The following is a 17,607-nucleotide window of genomic DNA, read 5'->3' on the forward strand; positions in this document are numbered from 1 at the left end:
AGGTCTGGATTCCTCCCTGGGAGTAATCTCCCATGTCTCGAGGGAGACTTTCACCCCTGGATGTCATGTTCCCCGTAGGGAGGTGGGCAATGATTTCACTTGCAGAGTTGGGCTTACAGGGACAGAGGCCACATACTCAACACTCTCTTTGAACAAATTTTACTTACTAAGTGTAAGTGGATTTCTGTGAAGAAAAAACATTTGGGACATTTGTGGAAGGGCGCTTGCCAGGATTCGCTAACAGAACCCAGCATATGGGAAAAGCCATCAACTCTACTACAGTACAATTTCCCTTTATGAATCACCACAATGTTTTGCTGCTTTGGGTTTGTTCCAGTGATGTGTTTTGGCTGCTACAGCACCATTCTATGCTTTGAAGAGAAAAGCAGCATCTGTTATCTTTCAGGTACTTGAGCAAGATCTCAGTCCTGGGAGGCATTATATATGGTTTAAATTGTCCTAAAGGAAATTGAGGCGGGAGTGGAAATGTGCATGGGTTACCTAAAAGAGCAAGTAAGTTTCAACTTTGGAACTTTATTGTTCCTATCCTCCATGTACAATGTAAACTGTATTTCAAGGACATTTTTTAATGGCTGATTTTCAAAGATTGCAAACATGTATTTAAGGTTTCAAAATGGAAAAAACATAGGGGAATTTTAGGTATGATCATACAGGGAAGTGGTGGCAATTAAAGAAAAATAAAATTCTGCACTAAAGTTCCCAAAAAATGTTAATGAAAATAAAGATACCAGAGAAGAGTATACAATTGTTTTAGGTTTGAAGCACTTAAGAAATTAAATATCTAGACCTAGTTTTATTCTTTATGTTCCACCTGTTGATAACAGAGATGTCAAAATGTTTCAAAAGGATACTTTCAAACTCATCCAATACAATGCTTTAAAGAACAAAAACAGTCCAAAGCACATATCTTTAAATTTCCTATTATAAGAAAATGAACTGATAACTTGGTACCTCTGGGGAGATGGGCTTCATAGGGAACTTTGGCATTACCAGTTATTCTTTAAATTTCTTCTGACGATATTAAGTCATGTTTACACTTTTTACACATATTCTTACAATATTCATGGACAACAACAAGGAATACTGGGAAACTGATGTACTCCATCAACAAAGAAACATGAATCTTTTCAAGAATTTATGTGTGTTCATTTCAGGTTCTTTTATCAAAACTCTCTATCTTCCTGGAAGTCGCTACAAACATAAAGTATCTGAGCGCAAATTTTAAAACTAAACACACAGGATTTAAAGCATGTATCTACTACTTGACAGCTGCGGATCTTTGGGCAAGTGATTTTACTGTCTTTGGGCCTCAGTTTCCTTATCAGTCAAAATAATAATACCACCAAAGAATAGCAAATAATGATTACTCATAATGTATACAAATGAGAAGAAACCAGCACCATCAAGACACTTGTATTAGTGAGGAGGGAAGGAGAAGAAAATCCCTAGAAGAAAGCAAGCTTTGAGAAGCTGAAAACAAGACACCAAAATGAACTGATCCTTTGAATCAAATCAAAGACAGGTGAAAGAGTAAGCATATGAAACTCACTATGTGCACAGCAATAGGGAAGATACTAGAAATAAAGAATCAAAATTATCTGCCTTCAAGAAGTTTAAAAGGTCTCAATGAGATAAACATCCAGTTTCTTAAATGCTTCCATCAGTAGGATCTATAATGCAAAAATAAAAAAATGGCAAAACAAGAGCTCCAAACAATGAATCACTAGCATTCTATAACCCACTTCCAAAAGTTCCTCATGGCTACAAGCCAGCTCTTTTTAACCTGCGAGAAGAACAGCAGAATCTTTCGACATTTTGACCCAAGAACTAACAGGATGTCACCTGGAAGACTACACAAGTGCTAAGGAGATTCAGAGAAGAACTTCAAGCAGTACACTCATAACTCTGACTACTATAGAAACAAGGGCAAGACTATTCAAGAGTATGTTGAAAAGAAATAAGAAGAGGCAAAGCAGCAAATGTTAATTCTTACTCCACATCCAAACACATGAGGAGATGCTGACAGCTCTACTTCCTGCAGTCTCGCCTCAGGACCTTGGTGATCACTATCCTCCTCCAGAAAGGTTCTTGCCCAAGATTCTCACCTAACTTGTTTGAATGCATTATAAAGCATATTTACTTGAGAAAATACCTCAACAACCACGGAAGCAGTAGAATAACATTCAAACATGTTCATATATAGTACCATATACTTTCTTCTTAAGTTTGTACCCATTTTTATTAGCACAGCAAAAATACCGGCACTTAAAATCTTGAGATCCCTTCTCCAAAACAGGAATAATAGAACATCAGTGCAGAATGTAAAGGTACAACTAATGGGTATTTAAAAAATGGTCACCTTGCCATCTCTTTAAAACCTGGGAACCTAGGACCCAGAAAAAATTAGAACAACAGTATATAGAATCAAAACGAGGGTAAAACAAGCCATTTTCTGGCTAGCTGAGAGGCTTAGACATGGTACTTAATCTCAAAGAGATGAAAAACTCCTTCCTAAAATCAACTATGGTGTCCACATGTCAGCCTGCAGAACAACATTGCTAGCCAAGGACAATTTTCATTGGTCAGCAGAAAAAATAAGAAAAAGACCATCAAGTTTATCATGAATTAAATTTCAAAAAAAAACTTGCAAACTTGGCATGCTTATTCTCCATCATCAGAGCTAGGTTCACAAGTAAGTAAAAGGTGGCAATAAAAATGCAGAAAATGTGATATAAAACATGGCATAATCCAGTGGTCTATAGAGTGAAGACATCTAGGTTTCCGGGGAAAGGAGGTTGTGTACAAAGTTTAAGGAAATGTAAAATAATATATTTGAGTTGTATGATATTGCAGTTTTGTCATTAAAAGATGTCAAGTATTGTGGTTCAGTGGTAGAATGCTTGCCTTCCATGCCAGAGACCCGGGTTCGATTCCCAGACCAAGCACAAAAGAAAAAAAAAATATGTCAAGTATTGAAAATTTCATACATTTCAGTACAATACAACATATTTTTGTAAAGAATGGAATGAACCGTGCACTGTAATATGAAAAGTCGTGCTGCAGATGTTTCCTACAACACTTTGAGAGTAACAAGTCATATGTGAAATCAAAAGAATCAAAGTCATGACTATCATTTTACAATTCCAATACTTACAGCACATTCAGGCACTTGATCATGACTTTATGTTAACTATTGTTTAGAAAAGTTTCAAGAGGGATTGTGAAAAATACAGAAGGCAATGTTAGGACATAACTGAAATTTTTCCCTCTAATTCAATCAAAACCTGATCAAGTCATTAGCATAATAAAAGAAGGTGGTTTTTAAAATCTTATTTCCAATATTATAAGAAAGCAAAATGCCAGTGGAGGTTCCAATGGAATTTACTGAAAAAGAAATCAAACTAAACTGAGAATGCATGAGTATGAATACAGAGCTAAGTACTAGACAAAATATACACTTGACCTGAATGCCAACAACATCTAATATTTTATGTCCACATAGCACAGAAACACATTGGCTGCAATCTATCAAGAAATATCCCTAGCCAAATCTACTTAGTAATCTGATCAGTTTGCTATTTTATTGTTTAGATAGAAATGTAAATATGTTTACTATGAAAGTATAATATTACCTCAAGAAAATAAGAACAGACTGAACAAAGAGAAGAGATCATTACGTAAACGTTAATGTTTGGAGCATGACATGCAGCAGTCATAAAAAAGCATTTGTATTTTCAAAATTGGGAAGGGAAATAGACTTTTTACAGAGAGAAAATACTACTGATGAAGGATGTTCCAGTACTTCCTATTTTCCTTTTCAATGAAAGGCAAGCAAGGAGAAAGGAATACTTAGTTTTCCCAGGTCATACAGCCATTAATAATCAAGCACAGAGGCTGCCTACCATAAACAGAAACCACTGCCCATTACCATCTGTAAGAACAAATAAATCTGTGCTATAAGTATTTAACACAATATCTGTATTTAATTCTTAAAATAATATTTTTAAAGTTTGAATTAATAGAAGACATTATTATGGTTGGTCAATATATACATACACTTTAATAAATCCTTGAAGAAAAAGAAGTAAAATTAAGATCGGCAAATCTATACAGCATGCTATTTTCCTTTTGTCTGTAAATTAATATACTAGTTATGATCTTCTAATAGGATGTACTTGCCAACTGGTCAACATTTATCTCTACCAAACATGTTTTTATAACAGTTTCTTAAACAAATATCCATACAGCAAAAAAAAATTGAATATAAGTTCTTAAGTTCACCTTCATCGCTTGTTGCTTGCTGCTTCACAAGTGTCATTGGGGACCTTGCTGGAGGTTTACTAAGCGGATGGCGCCAACTCTTAGCAGTTTTGGTCTCTCCCTCTATCCTCTGGTTATAGAAATAAAAATAAGGGAAACACTCATAGTTAAAACTTACTTTAAAAGTAAGAAACTTACTTTTAATAATGATTTATGATAACTGAATTCTGAAGAAATTATTGGTGCTTATTTACCTCTTGGAAAATTAGCCCTTTCTTTCTTTTTTTTCTTTCTTAATTCAAAGGAAATAGGAATCCACACTATTAGTAACTACCAAATTTCAATTAATTTTACTCCCACTTCATATTAAAAACCTAGCTGTACTGCTGGGTAGGTTTATCAAATCTGCAATAAATCAGGAGATATCAGGGTCTTAAAAAGTAACCTAAATGCGGAATAGATATTCATAAGAATATGAGACCCTGGAATTTAATAACCGCCATGATGTTAACACGTGAATACCTGGCAGGTGTTTTTGCTTTCCATCTTCACAGAGAAGGCAATCCTGCCAAATTGAGACTGTACACACTTCTTCTGTATACAAAGACATTTAAAAAGTAATCACCACTTCTCCGTCACAAACACAGAACATCAAATGAGAGATCAAAAGTTTTCTTTGAAATTACATCATGAAACTACTTAAATGTTACATGAAATGTATGTATGCAGGATTACAGATTTCAGCAAGAACCCTCCTACAAAACTTTCTTTCCCACGGAATACAAAAAAAGAGAAACAGGGGTCACAGAAAGGTTGAAACTAGTGAATGTGCATCAACAGCTGACTATGAAAGAAAGCAGTCTTAGAAATTTCTCTGTAAGCCAAAGGAGTGGACAGAAGTGGTGAAACTTGCTGGTCTCTAACACCACAAGAAGATTCTGAGAGAATGTGTAAGAGCTTCAAATCAAAGCTGAGAAGAGAAAAGATGACAAAGCTATATGGGGTACGAATTATGTGTGGTTTATAATAGCTAAAATTTAATGTGGGAAATGATAGTTCAGTCAACAACATGAAATATTTATTGAGACCCTATGATATGTGTGCAGTTTTAAGAGATGGGAATATAGTAGGAACAAAACATGCAAGTCTCTGCACTCACGGAGTGAGCATTATGGAGAGGGAAGGAACGGGCAAAATGCCAGTGAAAAGATAAATATTTACCAGGTATTAAGAAGCTAATATGCAATGAAGAAAAATAAAGCAAAAAAAAAAGGAATAGAATGTGATGGGGAGGGGGCTTATTAATACCAGCAAGTCAAAAAAAAGCCCTTCTGGTTAGGTGACGTTGTTGTGGAGCCTTGAGCACAATAAAGAAGTAATATACCTTTGCCCATGGGGTAAGAGCATTTAGGACAGAGGGAACAGTATACAAATTAGGGACATACTCAGTGTGTCCAGAGAAAAGTTGGAGACCAATATAGCTAGAAACTAGTAAATTGTGGGGAGCATAATAGAAAATGAGGTCAGATATGACACGAAGCCTGCTGTCCTTATAACAGGATTACATACTGGAAAGAGTGCCCACAAAGAGAGAAAAAGAAGGAAGCAACTTCTTTGATAACAAATATTTGTAGTAATTTAAACTGTTCAATCCAAATCCTTATATCATGAATGTATTTATCTTTTCAATAAATAAAAATGTTTTCCTAACACTGTCCACTGAAAATTCCTATAAATAATGACCAACCCAAGTAGCCAAGAGAAGAGGCTTTAAATACTGCCTCCTCCTAAAGGAAGCCAGGGATCTCTGGAAGAAATAGCTAATTCCAGGTTTGGGGCAAGAAATGTACAAAATGAGCCTGGAGCATCTTGTAACAGAAAAGAAGGAAGGCATCAGACTATGTTCAAAGGACTCGAAAAAAAGAAAGGGGAAATTTCAACATCAAAAGAATAATATCTAGAGAGGATACAAATCATGGAATATATTAAAATCCAAGAGGTCATAAACATACTCAAAAAAAAATTCCTTATCTAGTTTTGGATGATGCTAGGAAACTTACTTATTAGTCTGAAAATTGCTAAATAAAGGGAAAGATTCAAGCCTTTTCAGAATGAACTATATGTCAAGTCAACCAAGCATCTGATGAAGAAAAGTTCTTTTACAATAATTCCAACTAATAATTAAAGACAAAGTGATAAGTTCTAATAAAATAGTGGAACATCAATACCAACTACAACCTTTAGATGAGATGCTAATACAGAACCTCATAATAGAGTATGGCTGACAAACCTGAATGCACTATTCCATCTAAACATCATACAAAAAGAAAGAGAGGGGGACAACTACCAAGATGAGCCCACAATACCACCTGTGAAGTATTCTATGATGTATTTTTTGCATAATCTCAAATCTAGATCTACCAACCAATTTCAGAAATCAAAAAGAATAAAGGAACATAATAATTGAAACAACAGGGATGCAATTTGGAAAATCCAGATTATGGGAAATGCTATAAAATACTCAATCCAGTTTTCAAGCAAATAAATAGTAAGGAACAAAATAAGAGATGAGAAGAAATATAAAAGACGTATCAATCAAATGCAATGTGTAGACCATGTTTGGACACCGATTTGAACAAAGCAACTGTTTAAAGCTTATATATAGATAGATAATAAATGTTTGTGGAAAAAAATAGACCATATCTTTCAGCGATACACTGAGGTGTGTACAAATAAAACTGCATGATGTGTGGGATTTATTTCAAAATAAATCCAACGATATAGGAGCTGAGGATTTAGAGGAAACAAGATTAGCTATTAATTGAAGCTGGGTGATGGCACAGAGAGATACATTATACTATTTTCTCTACTATGGTGTATGCATTTTCAAATTTTCCTTAATTAAAAAGAAGTTGTACTATGAGACACCACCAATCTGGGCTAGAAAAGACCACTACTATGCGCAATTCACACAGGTAGATAAAACTAAAATAATCCACACTAGGTTGCAAAAAGAAATTATCAGGAGCTTTAAATTAATGAATATCTTTATCAACATGTAAATGTCTCAGAATCCTAGCCCTAGCTCTACTGTCCAGAAAAGACTTTGGTTGTAGAATGTGGAAACTCTAGAACTTCATTTTCCACTTCTCCAAAAGATCCATCAAACCAAGAAAACAGTAAAACTGTTCACTCCTATATATTTGAGAAATCACAATCTAGGTATAGCAGTCTGTTAAAGAATCAGTTAACTCAGTTTGTAAGAAAGGGTAATATACATACATTTACATAACTATGAGAAGAATACAAAGGCTGATTACTACCGGCATACAGACACATTACATAATGCTAAGAAACACTGGTCAAAACTACCAAAAAAGAGAAATGAGTCTGTGTTACAAAATCTGTTAGCATGGTGTAAGAAGAGAGGAGAATGCCAGGTAGCTGCTCCTTAGAAGGAGCAAGCCAAGCCACTCAGCCCTCAACAGATAGCAGCATTGCTTTTGCGATGCTGTGAGTCTTTCTCAGTGAAATAAAACAAATGAAAGTTACAGAAATGGCTATATAATTACTTCCTGGGAAAGCAAGAAAACTGGCATTCTAATTTAAATGTGAAGAAATATAATTTAAGTATGCATTTGAATCATTCACCATTCCACAAAGAATCCCAATATCTGCTCAGCCATTTAAACCCTATATGAAATTAAATTCGCAATTTTGTATCTTAGTATGTGAATACTATTTTAAAACTTCTCTTCAGCCACCTGTTCAAATAAATTAGACTCCATTTATTCCATTTCCCATAAGCTTGATAAATATTTATTTTATACTCAAGCAAAATATGAAATCATATATAAAAGGATAACAGTTATTGGGTGAATTTAGGACATTATCTGTATTTTATTTGAAATTTTAAGACTATAGTTAGAAACAGGGTATTCAAAATTCCGGTATTTATATAATCCCTTTTGCTACTCAAGGATACAAAAAGGCCTGTGTTTAAATTAGCAGGGGCAATCAAGAAGTGGGTCTGATCAGCTGCCCACCCAGTTAATTCTTCAAACTATTTAGGCTCTCCTTATTCATCCACCAGAACAATTTGTATAGCTCAGAAGAGGTTAGTGAATCCTAACAATCATTATACACAGATTATATCACCTAATTCATCCACAGTCTTTTGGAATATGGATAGATTATGCTGAAAGCATGTAGTAGTGACAATGTACAAGGACAACAGGGAAATAAGAGTCAGGATAGGGAGCTTGGTAATCAAGAGGTGCCTTGATTCTTTCTGAAAAGCAAAAGGCCTATTTCTGAGAGTGGGCAGGACCAGAAAGACCAGCCTGGTACTACGATTCTAGGACCATCAGGAAAGAATCAGAGGAAAGAGTTACCAGACGAGCTCTAATTCCAAGAAAGAAGCTGAGGGAAGCCTGGGAAGAAGAGGCATTAACTGTTGTTGGCCAGAAGGAGATCAGAGCCCTGCAGGTGAATTCATTCCAGCCTAGTTAATAAAGCAGGTGATGGAAATGTTCTATATCTTGACTATATCAATACTGTATCAACATCAATATCATGGTTATAAGAGTATACTATACTTTTCATAAGATATTACTATGGGAGAAAACTAGGTAAGGCATAGACAGGATATCTGTGTACGAGTTCTTCAAACTGCTGTAAATCCATAATTGCCTCACAATTAAAGAATTTAAAAAATTTTTAAAACAAAGAAGATTAAGCTCTAACATGGGGCCAATTCCATACTCTAAATTATCACCATGTGAGCGAGAGTGCACAGAACTCATACCTCCCAGTCATCTAAGGATATATGATTAAAACTGATAAATGTGAAATATTTATTTCTGCCTAAAGCAAGATTTCACCGCACAGAATGCTGTTTTCAGAAAGCTCTCTCACAACACAATGAATACAGTAAAAACAGATATTGCCACATACACTGGGGACTTTGAAGTCATTTCTCTCTCCACTGGGGACTGCTGGGATTTCTCCTGGTTCAAGGCTACTCCCGCGGCTCTCCACATCACTTTCTTCTCCCTCTGTCAACACAGTATTGCTCTCAGCAACTGAGGAGCATGACTCTGGAGATTTTGGCCAAGAAAGATTGGGGGATTCCTGAGACTTCACATGGCCACTAGACAATGATATGGAATCAGTCTCCTTGGTATTAGAGGTTGCAGTTATGGCATAGTCTCTGTCATCCTCATTTTTTATTTCCTTCATTATAGATGTGCCTGAGCAGTTTCCTAAGGAGTAAAACAGAAAATTGTTAATAAAGTCCGTATGGAATTCTCACTGAGTAAATTTTTTTAATTATTAACTATCTTCCTTCCCTTCTAAATTTCCACACGTGTGAATATAAAAGTTCAAGAAAGCTCCATGCTACCTGCATAGTTATAAAAGGCAAGACCATGAACTCTCTCAAAAGAAAACACCTTCTGAAAAAAAAAAGAGGGAACCAAAGAGGTTCTAGTACAGACCACTGTCAGAAGTCACGATGATAACTACCCAAACATTATCCAAAGCAGTAGGAACTTAAATTATTTCTAAAAGAGGAAACTATATGCCAATATATGATGCCAAGAACTGCTAATAATAAATAAACCATTCCAACTCAAAGAATGCATATAAATGGAACATGTAAGGCCATGCAGACTAAGTTACAAGCAATGGAAGTTATTAAATAGCCATAAAAAGGAATGAGATTCTGCTACATACAAGAAGAAAAAGAACCTTTAAGAAATCATGCTGAGTGAAATAAGCCAGACATAAAAGGACAAATATTGCATGATCTCACTGATATGAAATAATTAGAAAAGAAAATTCAGAGTCACAAACTAGAATATACTGGATACCAGCGGCCAGAATGGTGATAGGGAATGGGAATTAATGCTTAACTGGTCCAGAATTTATGTTTAAGGAGATGGTAGTTTTGTTAGTGGATGGCGATGATGATAGCACAACATTGTGAATATAATTAACACCCATGAATTGCATATTTTGATGTGGTTAAACACAGAAATTTTTACATTGTATATATGTTACAATAAAAATTTAAAAACAAACAAAACAAAACATAGAACTGTTCAATACAAACTATAATGTAAACTATAGACTATAGTTAATAGTACAAATATAATATTCTTCGATCAATTGTAGCAAAAGTACTGCACTAATGCAAAGTGTTAATAATGGGGGGAGGGTAAATATGGGAACTCCGTGGTTTCTGCATGGATTTTCTGTAAATTTACAATTTGCCTAATTAAAAAAACAAAGTATTCAAACTAGGGCAACATAGGTTAAAATACATTGGATAGATGAAAATACTAGTGGTCAATGAGAGGGAAGGGTAACAGGTATGTATGTATGAGTTTTTTCTTTTTATTTCTTTTTTGGGAGAGACGCAGATGTTCTAAGAAATGATCATGGTGATAAATAGACAACTATGTGATGATACTGTGAGCCACTGATTGTACATAAAGCATAGAATGTTTGTATATTAAGAATGTTTGAGATTGTATATTGTATAGCTGATAAAAATATTTTAAAAATGAAGTATTCAAAAAATAAAATGCAAGGAACCACATAGGAACAGAATGAAACCTGGGTCACAATAGTCATGGAATTCACAAAGCAGTTTATTAAATGCAGTGTGGTAGAGACTTTGGTCAAGGCCTACAAAGAAATATCTATATGTATTATATATTGTCCAACTGTCTTCTCTGTATTGTTGTGAATTCTCTTCATATTGTCTCAACATTACTGATGTTTTATCCATTCATCAAAACTCAATTCTATCACATGACCTAGGAGATATGGACTAGGCTCTTAGGCCAGAGGGGATGGTCTATGGCCCAGGCCACACTGGAACCATCCTGGCTGCACCAAGAAATAAGAAGATAAATGGTTTTCCATACCTGTGACCAACTGGTTGTGATGCTTCATGTTGGAGGATTTACAGACACCAATGATGGCCACCAATATTCTTTTTTTTTTTTTGAGAAACTACCTAAAAGAGCTCTCATCAACTTTGATTTTATGACAGCTGATTTATATTTCCATATTTTTAGAATAGGTAATTCTTATTTAAAAATATCTTTACTGAGAAATCTTCACACTCATACATTCCATACATGTTGTAGAATCAATGGCTCACAACATCATACAGTTGTGTATTCGTCACAATGATCATTTTTAGAACATCTGCATCACTTCAAAAAAGAAATAAAAAGGAAAAACTAATTCATCCCATATACCTTGCCAATCCCTCTCACTGACCACCAATATTTCAATCTACCCAATATTTTACCCTTTACTCTCTATCTATCTATTTATTTATTTATTTGCATGGGCAGGCACCGGAAATCGAACCCGGGTCTCCAGCATGGCAGGTGAGAACTCTGCCTGCTGAGCCACCGTGGACTGGCCTATTTATTTATTTTTAATCCTTATTTTTTTTACTCATCTGTCCATACCCTGGAAAAAAGGAGTGGCAGACACAAGATTTTCACAACCACACAGTCACATGGTAAAAGCTACACCATTACACAATTGTCTTCAAGAATCTACCAGAACACAGTTCAACAGCTTCAGATAATTCCTCTAGCCACTGCAAAACACCATAAACTAAAAAGGGGTATCTATATAAAGGTGTGTGAAAAATGGAGGCATTGTTTTTCCTGCCCCTTCCCACCTCCACTGAGGTCTGCCTTGGTTGCCAGGCAGTCCAGTGCTCTGGGCAGACTGCTCACTGCAGTATTCTGTCTTGTGTTGTAACAACAGGTTCCTGCCAACCTGAGCTCACTCAGCAGAGGTCTTGGGAGCCTCAAAGACTCTGTGTATAACCGTGATGCTTAACACAGTCCTGATCCTGGTGTCCTTGTGCCAGCTGCTGGCAGCACTGCTAGAAGATTTTAAATCCAAGCTCGCATGTCTACAGAATACTGTGGGTGATGGCGGCTTGTATTTCACACTGTGAACTTTTATTACAAAATCTTTTTCTTATTCTAGGAGATAAAAAAACTGGCTGTTCACATTTCTGCTCTTGTAAAGGAAACACATCAAATTTTTGATAGGTTTCATCTCCTTGAAAGAATAATTGAAGACCTTAAATCAACCATAAGAGAAGCCAAACTCAAGAATGAAGTAACAGAAATAGTAAATGTGAAGACCATGAATAAAGAACCGAAAAACTGTAACTCTTTTCCTGGATTTAAGGTACATATGTCTAGAAAACTGTGGAAAGGAGAAACATCTAAATGTTTACAAGAACTTCAGCTGATGGCTGACATTGTAAGCGATACTCCTTCCCCAGAAGACTCAACAAATCAAATCTAACATTAAGTACCTACACCCAAATCAACCCTCAAAGTCCTCAGAACAGAGAACAGTTTCACACAGCAGTAATAGACGCTTTGGAAGAAAATTGCAGAGTTGAAAGAAGCATAAAATTATTTCCACAGGAATCTCAAAAATGGAAAGGAAGAGTGGGTAAATTTTCCAAAGAGAAAAATGAGTCAAAAAACTCTAAACTGCCAATGGAACCAGTTCATAATAATAAAGTGGATCAGGTCAAATCTTCAGGTGAGTAGTTACTAAAGATGACTGATACAGCTGCTGTTCTTGAGGAAAATAATATGGATCTAAGGAACACAGAACTGGATATAATGAAGACATCAGAAAACAGAGACCTCATGGGTGAAGAACCAAAGGAGTATCGATTGACGGAATGGAATGGGATATGATGGAGTTCAATACTTACTTATACACTCTAGAAGAAAAAAGTAAACAAATGTACCTAAAATTAAAAGAAGAAACTAAAATAATCAATGCACATGATCACATGTAAAGATATCAAAGCAAAAAAATCTTGCTCCAGTCAGAATCACAAAATTGGAAAGGGAGAGGCAAAAACTCCAGCAGAAATATCAAGTACATCCCAAACTGCATCAAGAAAAAAAAAAAACACAGATGTTTATACAATGTTCAATTTAAATAGAATTTACCCCAAAAAGGTAGAGGAGGATTTTTCCAAAGCAGATAAAATCAGCAATGGATGTGAAGAGCTGAAAAATTACACAATGCAAGCAGAAATTATTTTTAAAAAGTTCAATAGAATTACTGGGTATCACCAAAGCCACATTTTATCCCAGGAGAGTAAAACTCCTGATATGGGCATAAGAGCACTAATATCTGAGAGAAACCTCTATGAATTCAGAAAAGGAAAATGCATACATAACACAAAAATTAACTTTGGAAGACCATAACATTTCTGAAAATTATTATTCCATCCCTGAAATTCCAAATGGAGCATAAAGCACATTGAGGAACCCTACAGACCAATGGCTCCCCAAGAAAGGTGGAGCATGGGGCTGACAGGGCATGCCCTGTATCAATCAGCTGCCAAACCCTGGAGTCCCTCCAGTCTGGCCAACCCCATCCTGAGTTGGCAGATACCACAGGAGATCTATACACAGCTTGTCTTTGGGCTCCTTGCACAGGCAGAAGCAGCTCAATAGCCTCTCCTCATTCACCCCTCTCACCTGAGAGGAGGCAGCTGACCCAGGTTCTCTTCCTCCACAGTGCCCGCCCATCAAAAGTCAGATGTTAGGAAGGAGTCCCAGGAGGAAGTTCCCAGAAGAGGATATACAATGCTGCCCACTATTCTGAAAAGTGAAGAGGAAGTGCCCCAAAAGTCCATTTGCTTCCCTGGCTCAACACTAATCTCCACTAGTAACAAGAGTGTATCAACACCTATCTCTAGACTACTGTTTCATTTATATAACCTGGAAAACACATCTTTACCTGCTGTGTTGATCCTCCTTTCTTTGAGTCTACTTGGAGGATCCATAACAGTAACAAGATAATTTTGTACTTATTTTGAATCTTTTAGTCTTATTCTACTGAGGAATTATAAAATGACTCAATTGGAAATTTGATAGGTTATAATTGTTAGTGTATTTTGTAACTATAGTTTACATAATATGAATCTTATAGGGTAATGTATTCTATTTAATTATATTTCTAAGTACATTTAGCATGTCATCTATAATATCAACTACAGTAACAGATTCAACATGAGAAGATTCATACATGGAAATATTTGAAACTCAAGGTTTATTTCTGTATATTAAGAGGTCAAACCCTCTGGTTATAATAGTGTAATTTACCATTATAAAATGTGGATAATAAAAAGACCAAAAAGTTAAAAATTACATATAAAATTAAATGTTTAGTGTTACATATAGATTGCATTTAAATGATTCAAAAAAAGCCTAAGAAATTATAACTTTCAGAATCATAGCTACCTCTTGGTGGGGGCTAGCCAAGTACAACTGGGGTAGAAGACATCGAAATGTTTTGTAATATTGTATTGCTTATTTGGTTTGATATATGAATGTTCACTGTATTATTACTATTCATTAAACTGATATTTATATGTTAAAAAAAAAACACAATTCAGACATCACCTACTCTAAAAATCTTTCCTTTCCAGTCTCCTATCTCTGTTCAGGGTCTTTCTTGGAAAGGCCAACAAAACGTTTCTGTGGTTTCTATCATGGTACTTATCACACAACTGTAATTATCTCCTTATTTGTCTAGCTCTCCTTTAAAGTATGAACTCTCTGGGGAAGAAAAGGTTATTGTTTGAACTATATTGACACAGATATTACAAGAACAAAAGATAATGAGGCTGAAGAAGCAGACAAGAAACAGATTATTCAGAACTATGATAAGAATTTTTTAATTTTATTCTAAGTATAATAAATTAAAAAGATGAAGACAAGACCTAAATCTAATTTTTTAAAAATGATCACTATGACTCCCATACAGAGGGATGTTAAACAGGGGTACCCAAAGTGAGTGCTAGCAAAACAAGTAGGAAGCAATATTTGCAACTGTCCCTGCAAAAGATGATCATCCCTTAACCAAGGGTGGGAGCAGTGGAAGTGCTCAGATTTGGGTAGGGACCCAAGACTGAGGGATTTGTTGATGCACTGGATGAGGGGTATAAAAGAAACTACCAACAGCCTTGATGATTATTGAAAGTACAAAAGCTTCAACAAAAAAAAAAATGCCTTACAAAGAGGCAAAGTATTGAGACTGTTTCACAGAATTGTTTCAAAGGGAAAAAAGCCAAGTAGTTGAGACTTACAGATTAAGGCTTTAGTTTAGAGAAATAGCCAGGGACTAACTATATATATGTACCATTACACTAGATAATTTTTACACTAGATAATTTTAAAATTTTTGTTGTTATAAAATAACATTTTAATAAATAAAAATAAAAAAGCTGTAACATTTATTTTCTTCAGAAAATTAACTCAAAAGCTAAGAATGGCAAATAATTATCTAAAATTAGTTTTCTCTGTTCCAGATGAATTTCAGAGGAACTTTCTAAAAATGTATTGTATACTGTAATTTGAGCTGTATAAAAAATAATTTAAAGAACATTCTTTTTTATTAAGACAAAAGGACACTGCTGGCTGTTTCGTGATTCCATACATGTAGCAGTGCTACCCCTGAATTTTATAACATTCTGGAAGCTTAAAACAACCATAGCTTATAACTTAAGCTATGTTATTGATTAAGATATGTACAGTCATGAGGTAGTAAGGTTATCTGTCCTATTGTTCATAGATTTAAGACATCAGATCATCAACCACCTACTACTTGTATGTGAAACAAACTCAGCATTTTCTCACCTGACAGTTTGATAATATCTGATAAATTCTGATCTAACTGCATCCTGCCAGCAGAGGCCTCTTCCTCAGAAGGTGTTTCTATGTTCCCCAGCTTCATAGCTTCTTCTGTCTCTTCACTGAGATTGAGATCATCTGTGGCTGGGACAGGGGTAGGGACCTCTGCCCCACTGACTGTAGATGACACTTCCTCATCCTCCTCAGTCTTAGGCCTTTTAGTGTGAGACCTAGTGCACTGGAAGCTATTAACAAGAGAAGCTGTGGTCAGAGAAGAATGCATGTAAAACATTTATCAATACAAAATATTATTTTCATGTACTTGAAGAAAAAAACTCAACTTTTTAATCACTGTGAAAAGACAATCTTCAAATTAACAGATTAAATCTGAAATTGAAACCTGAACGTTTTAATAAGTTACTAAAAGTAAAATTAAAACAAACACAAATAATTAGGGGGGAACCAGTCATTGATAAAATTTTATACATTTTTTTAAGTAAGGAAAAAGTGAAAAATAATGACATGTGAGAAAGCCAAACCGATTAAGTAAATGCTATTTAGACAATAATAACAGAAAAATAAAATCAAGAGATGCTGTAAAGTTGCAGTTAAAATCTCTGTAAATTATTCAGTGAACCAATGACTACTTTTCCTTTCCTTTTGAATAATTCATAGGCATGTGTGAAAATCATAAAAGTAACTGCTAAATACTCATTAGCTAAAATAATGAAGAGAGGAGGAAGGCTAACTGTATGCATTTAACATTTTATATCAACATATTTTCAGAGTGGACACTATTTTCATTTTTTTCAACTTCTGGTATTTTCCAGTAAGTCAGTCATTTGATAGCTTTGTCATAGATGCCTTTCTCTATGTGACACAACATTTCTAGCACTTTCATGACGGAAGAATTACAAATCAAATTTTTTAAACATCTATTTCAGCATCAAAACATATATACACGCAAAAAAATACCACAATATTAAATGCCATTAGAAGTCAGGGAGGACAGAGATCAGATAAAGGGGGTAGCCCGTGATAACCTGTGTAAACAAGCATTCATTGCTGGTGTTCCTGCTACTGGGAACAGCAGTAAGAGTGGCATCACCATCACCATCACTTTTATTGATAACTTACACAGAGGCCTAAATGGAAAATCTCTACATTACCAACAGCATACTACATATAAAATAGGATGACTGGCATCTCTTTTAGATTTCAATGAACCATTTCCTCTGTTAGATTTCCCTACTCAGATTAGTATTTTAGAAGATCATTAATCTGTATGATCAAATCATAAGGCTGCACATATTTTTAAAAGCCCCTTAACATTAGGCTTCCTAACTAGGTGGGCACAGATTCAGCAAAGTTCATGGATGGTTTTAACCTATTGAAAATCTCTTCAATGTCATAAATCTGTATTATCTGTAAACCCAAAAAAGACCACTGTGATGATAACTAGTAGAAAAGATCATAAACATAATTAGGGTACTGAATTTTCTGTCCATTAAGAACAATTCTCAAGATATTCTGTTCGTTTCTTCTAAACTCATGATGGACTACTGGCCTCCTCCCAAACCTGGCTTTTTGGTAACATACACTGACACAT

At 35.1% G+C, this 17,607-nt stretch overlaps 1 protein-coding gene across 5 annotated transcripts in view; it reads right to left on the reverse strand.

Moving 5' to 3' along the window:
- KDM4C (lysine demethylase 4C) overlaps positions 1-17,607 on the reverse strand; it is a 596,944-nt gene that overhangs the window by 209,613 nt on the left and 369,724 nt on the right. For all 5 annotated transcript variants that reach the window (XM_077148206.1, XM_077148204.1, XM_077148205.1 and 2 more), the window contains 3 exons: positions 16,005-16,243; positions 9,238-9,545; positions 4,303-4,411 (listed from right to left, as the gene is read on the reverse strand). In XM_077148206.1, the coding sequence (XP_077004321.1) occupies positions 4,303-4,411; positions 9,238-9,545; positions 16,005-16,243 (656 nt within the window). The remainder of the gene's footprint in view (positions 1-4,302; positions 4,412-9,237; positions 9,546-16,004; positions 16,244-17,607) is intronic.

Source organism: Tamandua tetradactyla, chromosome 2, assembly GCF_023851605.1.
Source record: "Tamandua tetradactyla isolate mTamTet1 chromosome 2, mTamTet1.pri, whole genome shotgun sequence".
NCBI classification, from domain to species: Eukaryota; Metazoa; Chordata; class Mammalia; order Pilosa; family Myrmecophagidae; genus Tamandua; species Tamandua tetradactyla.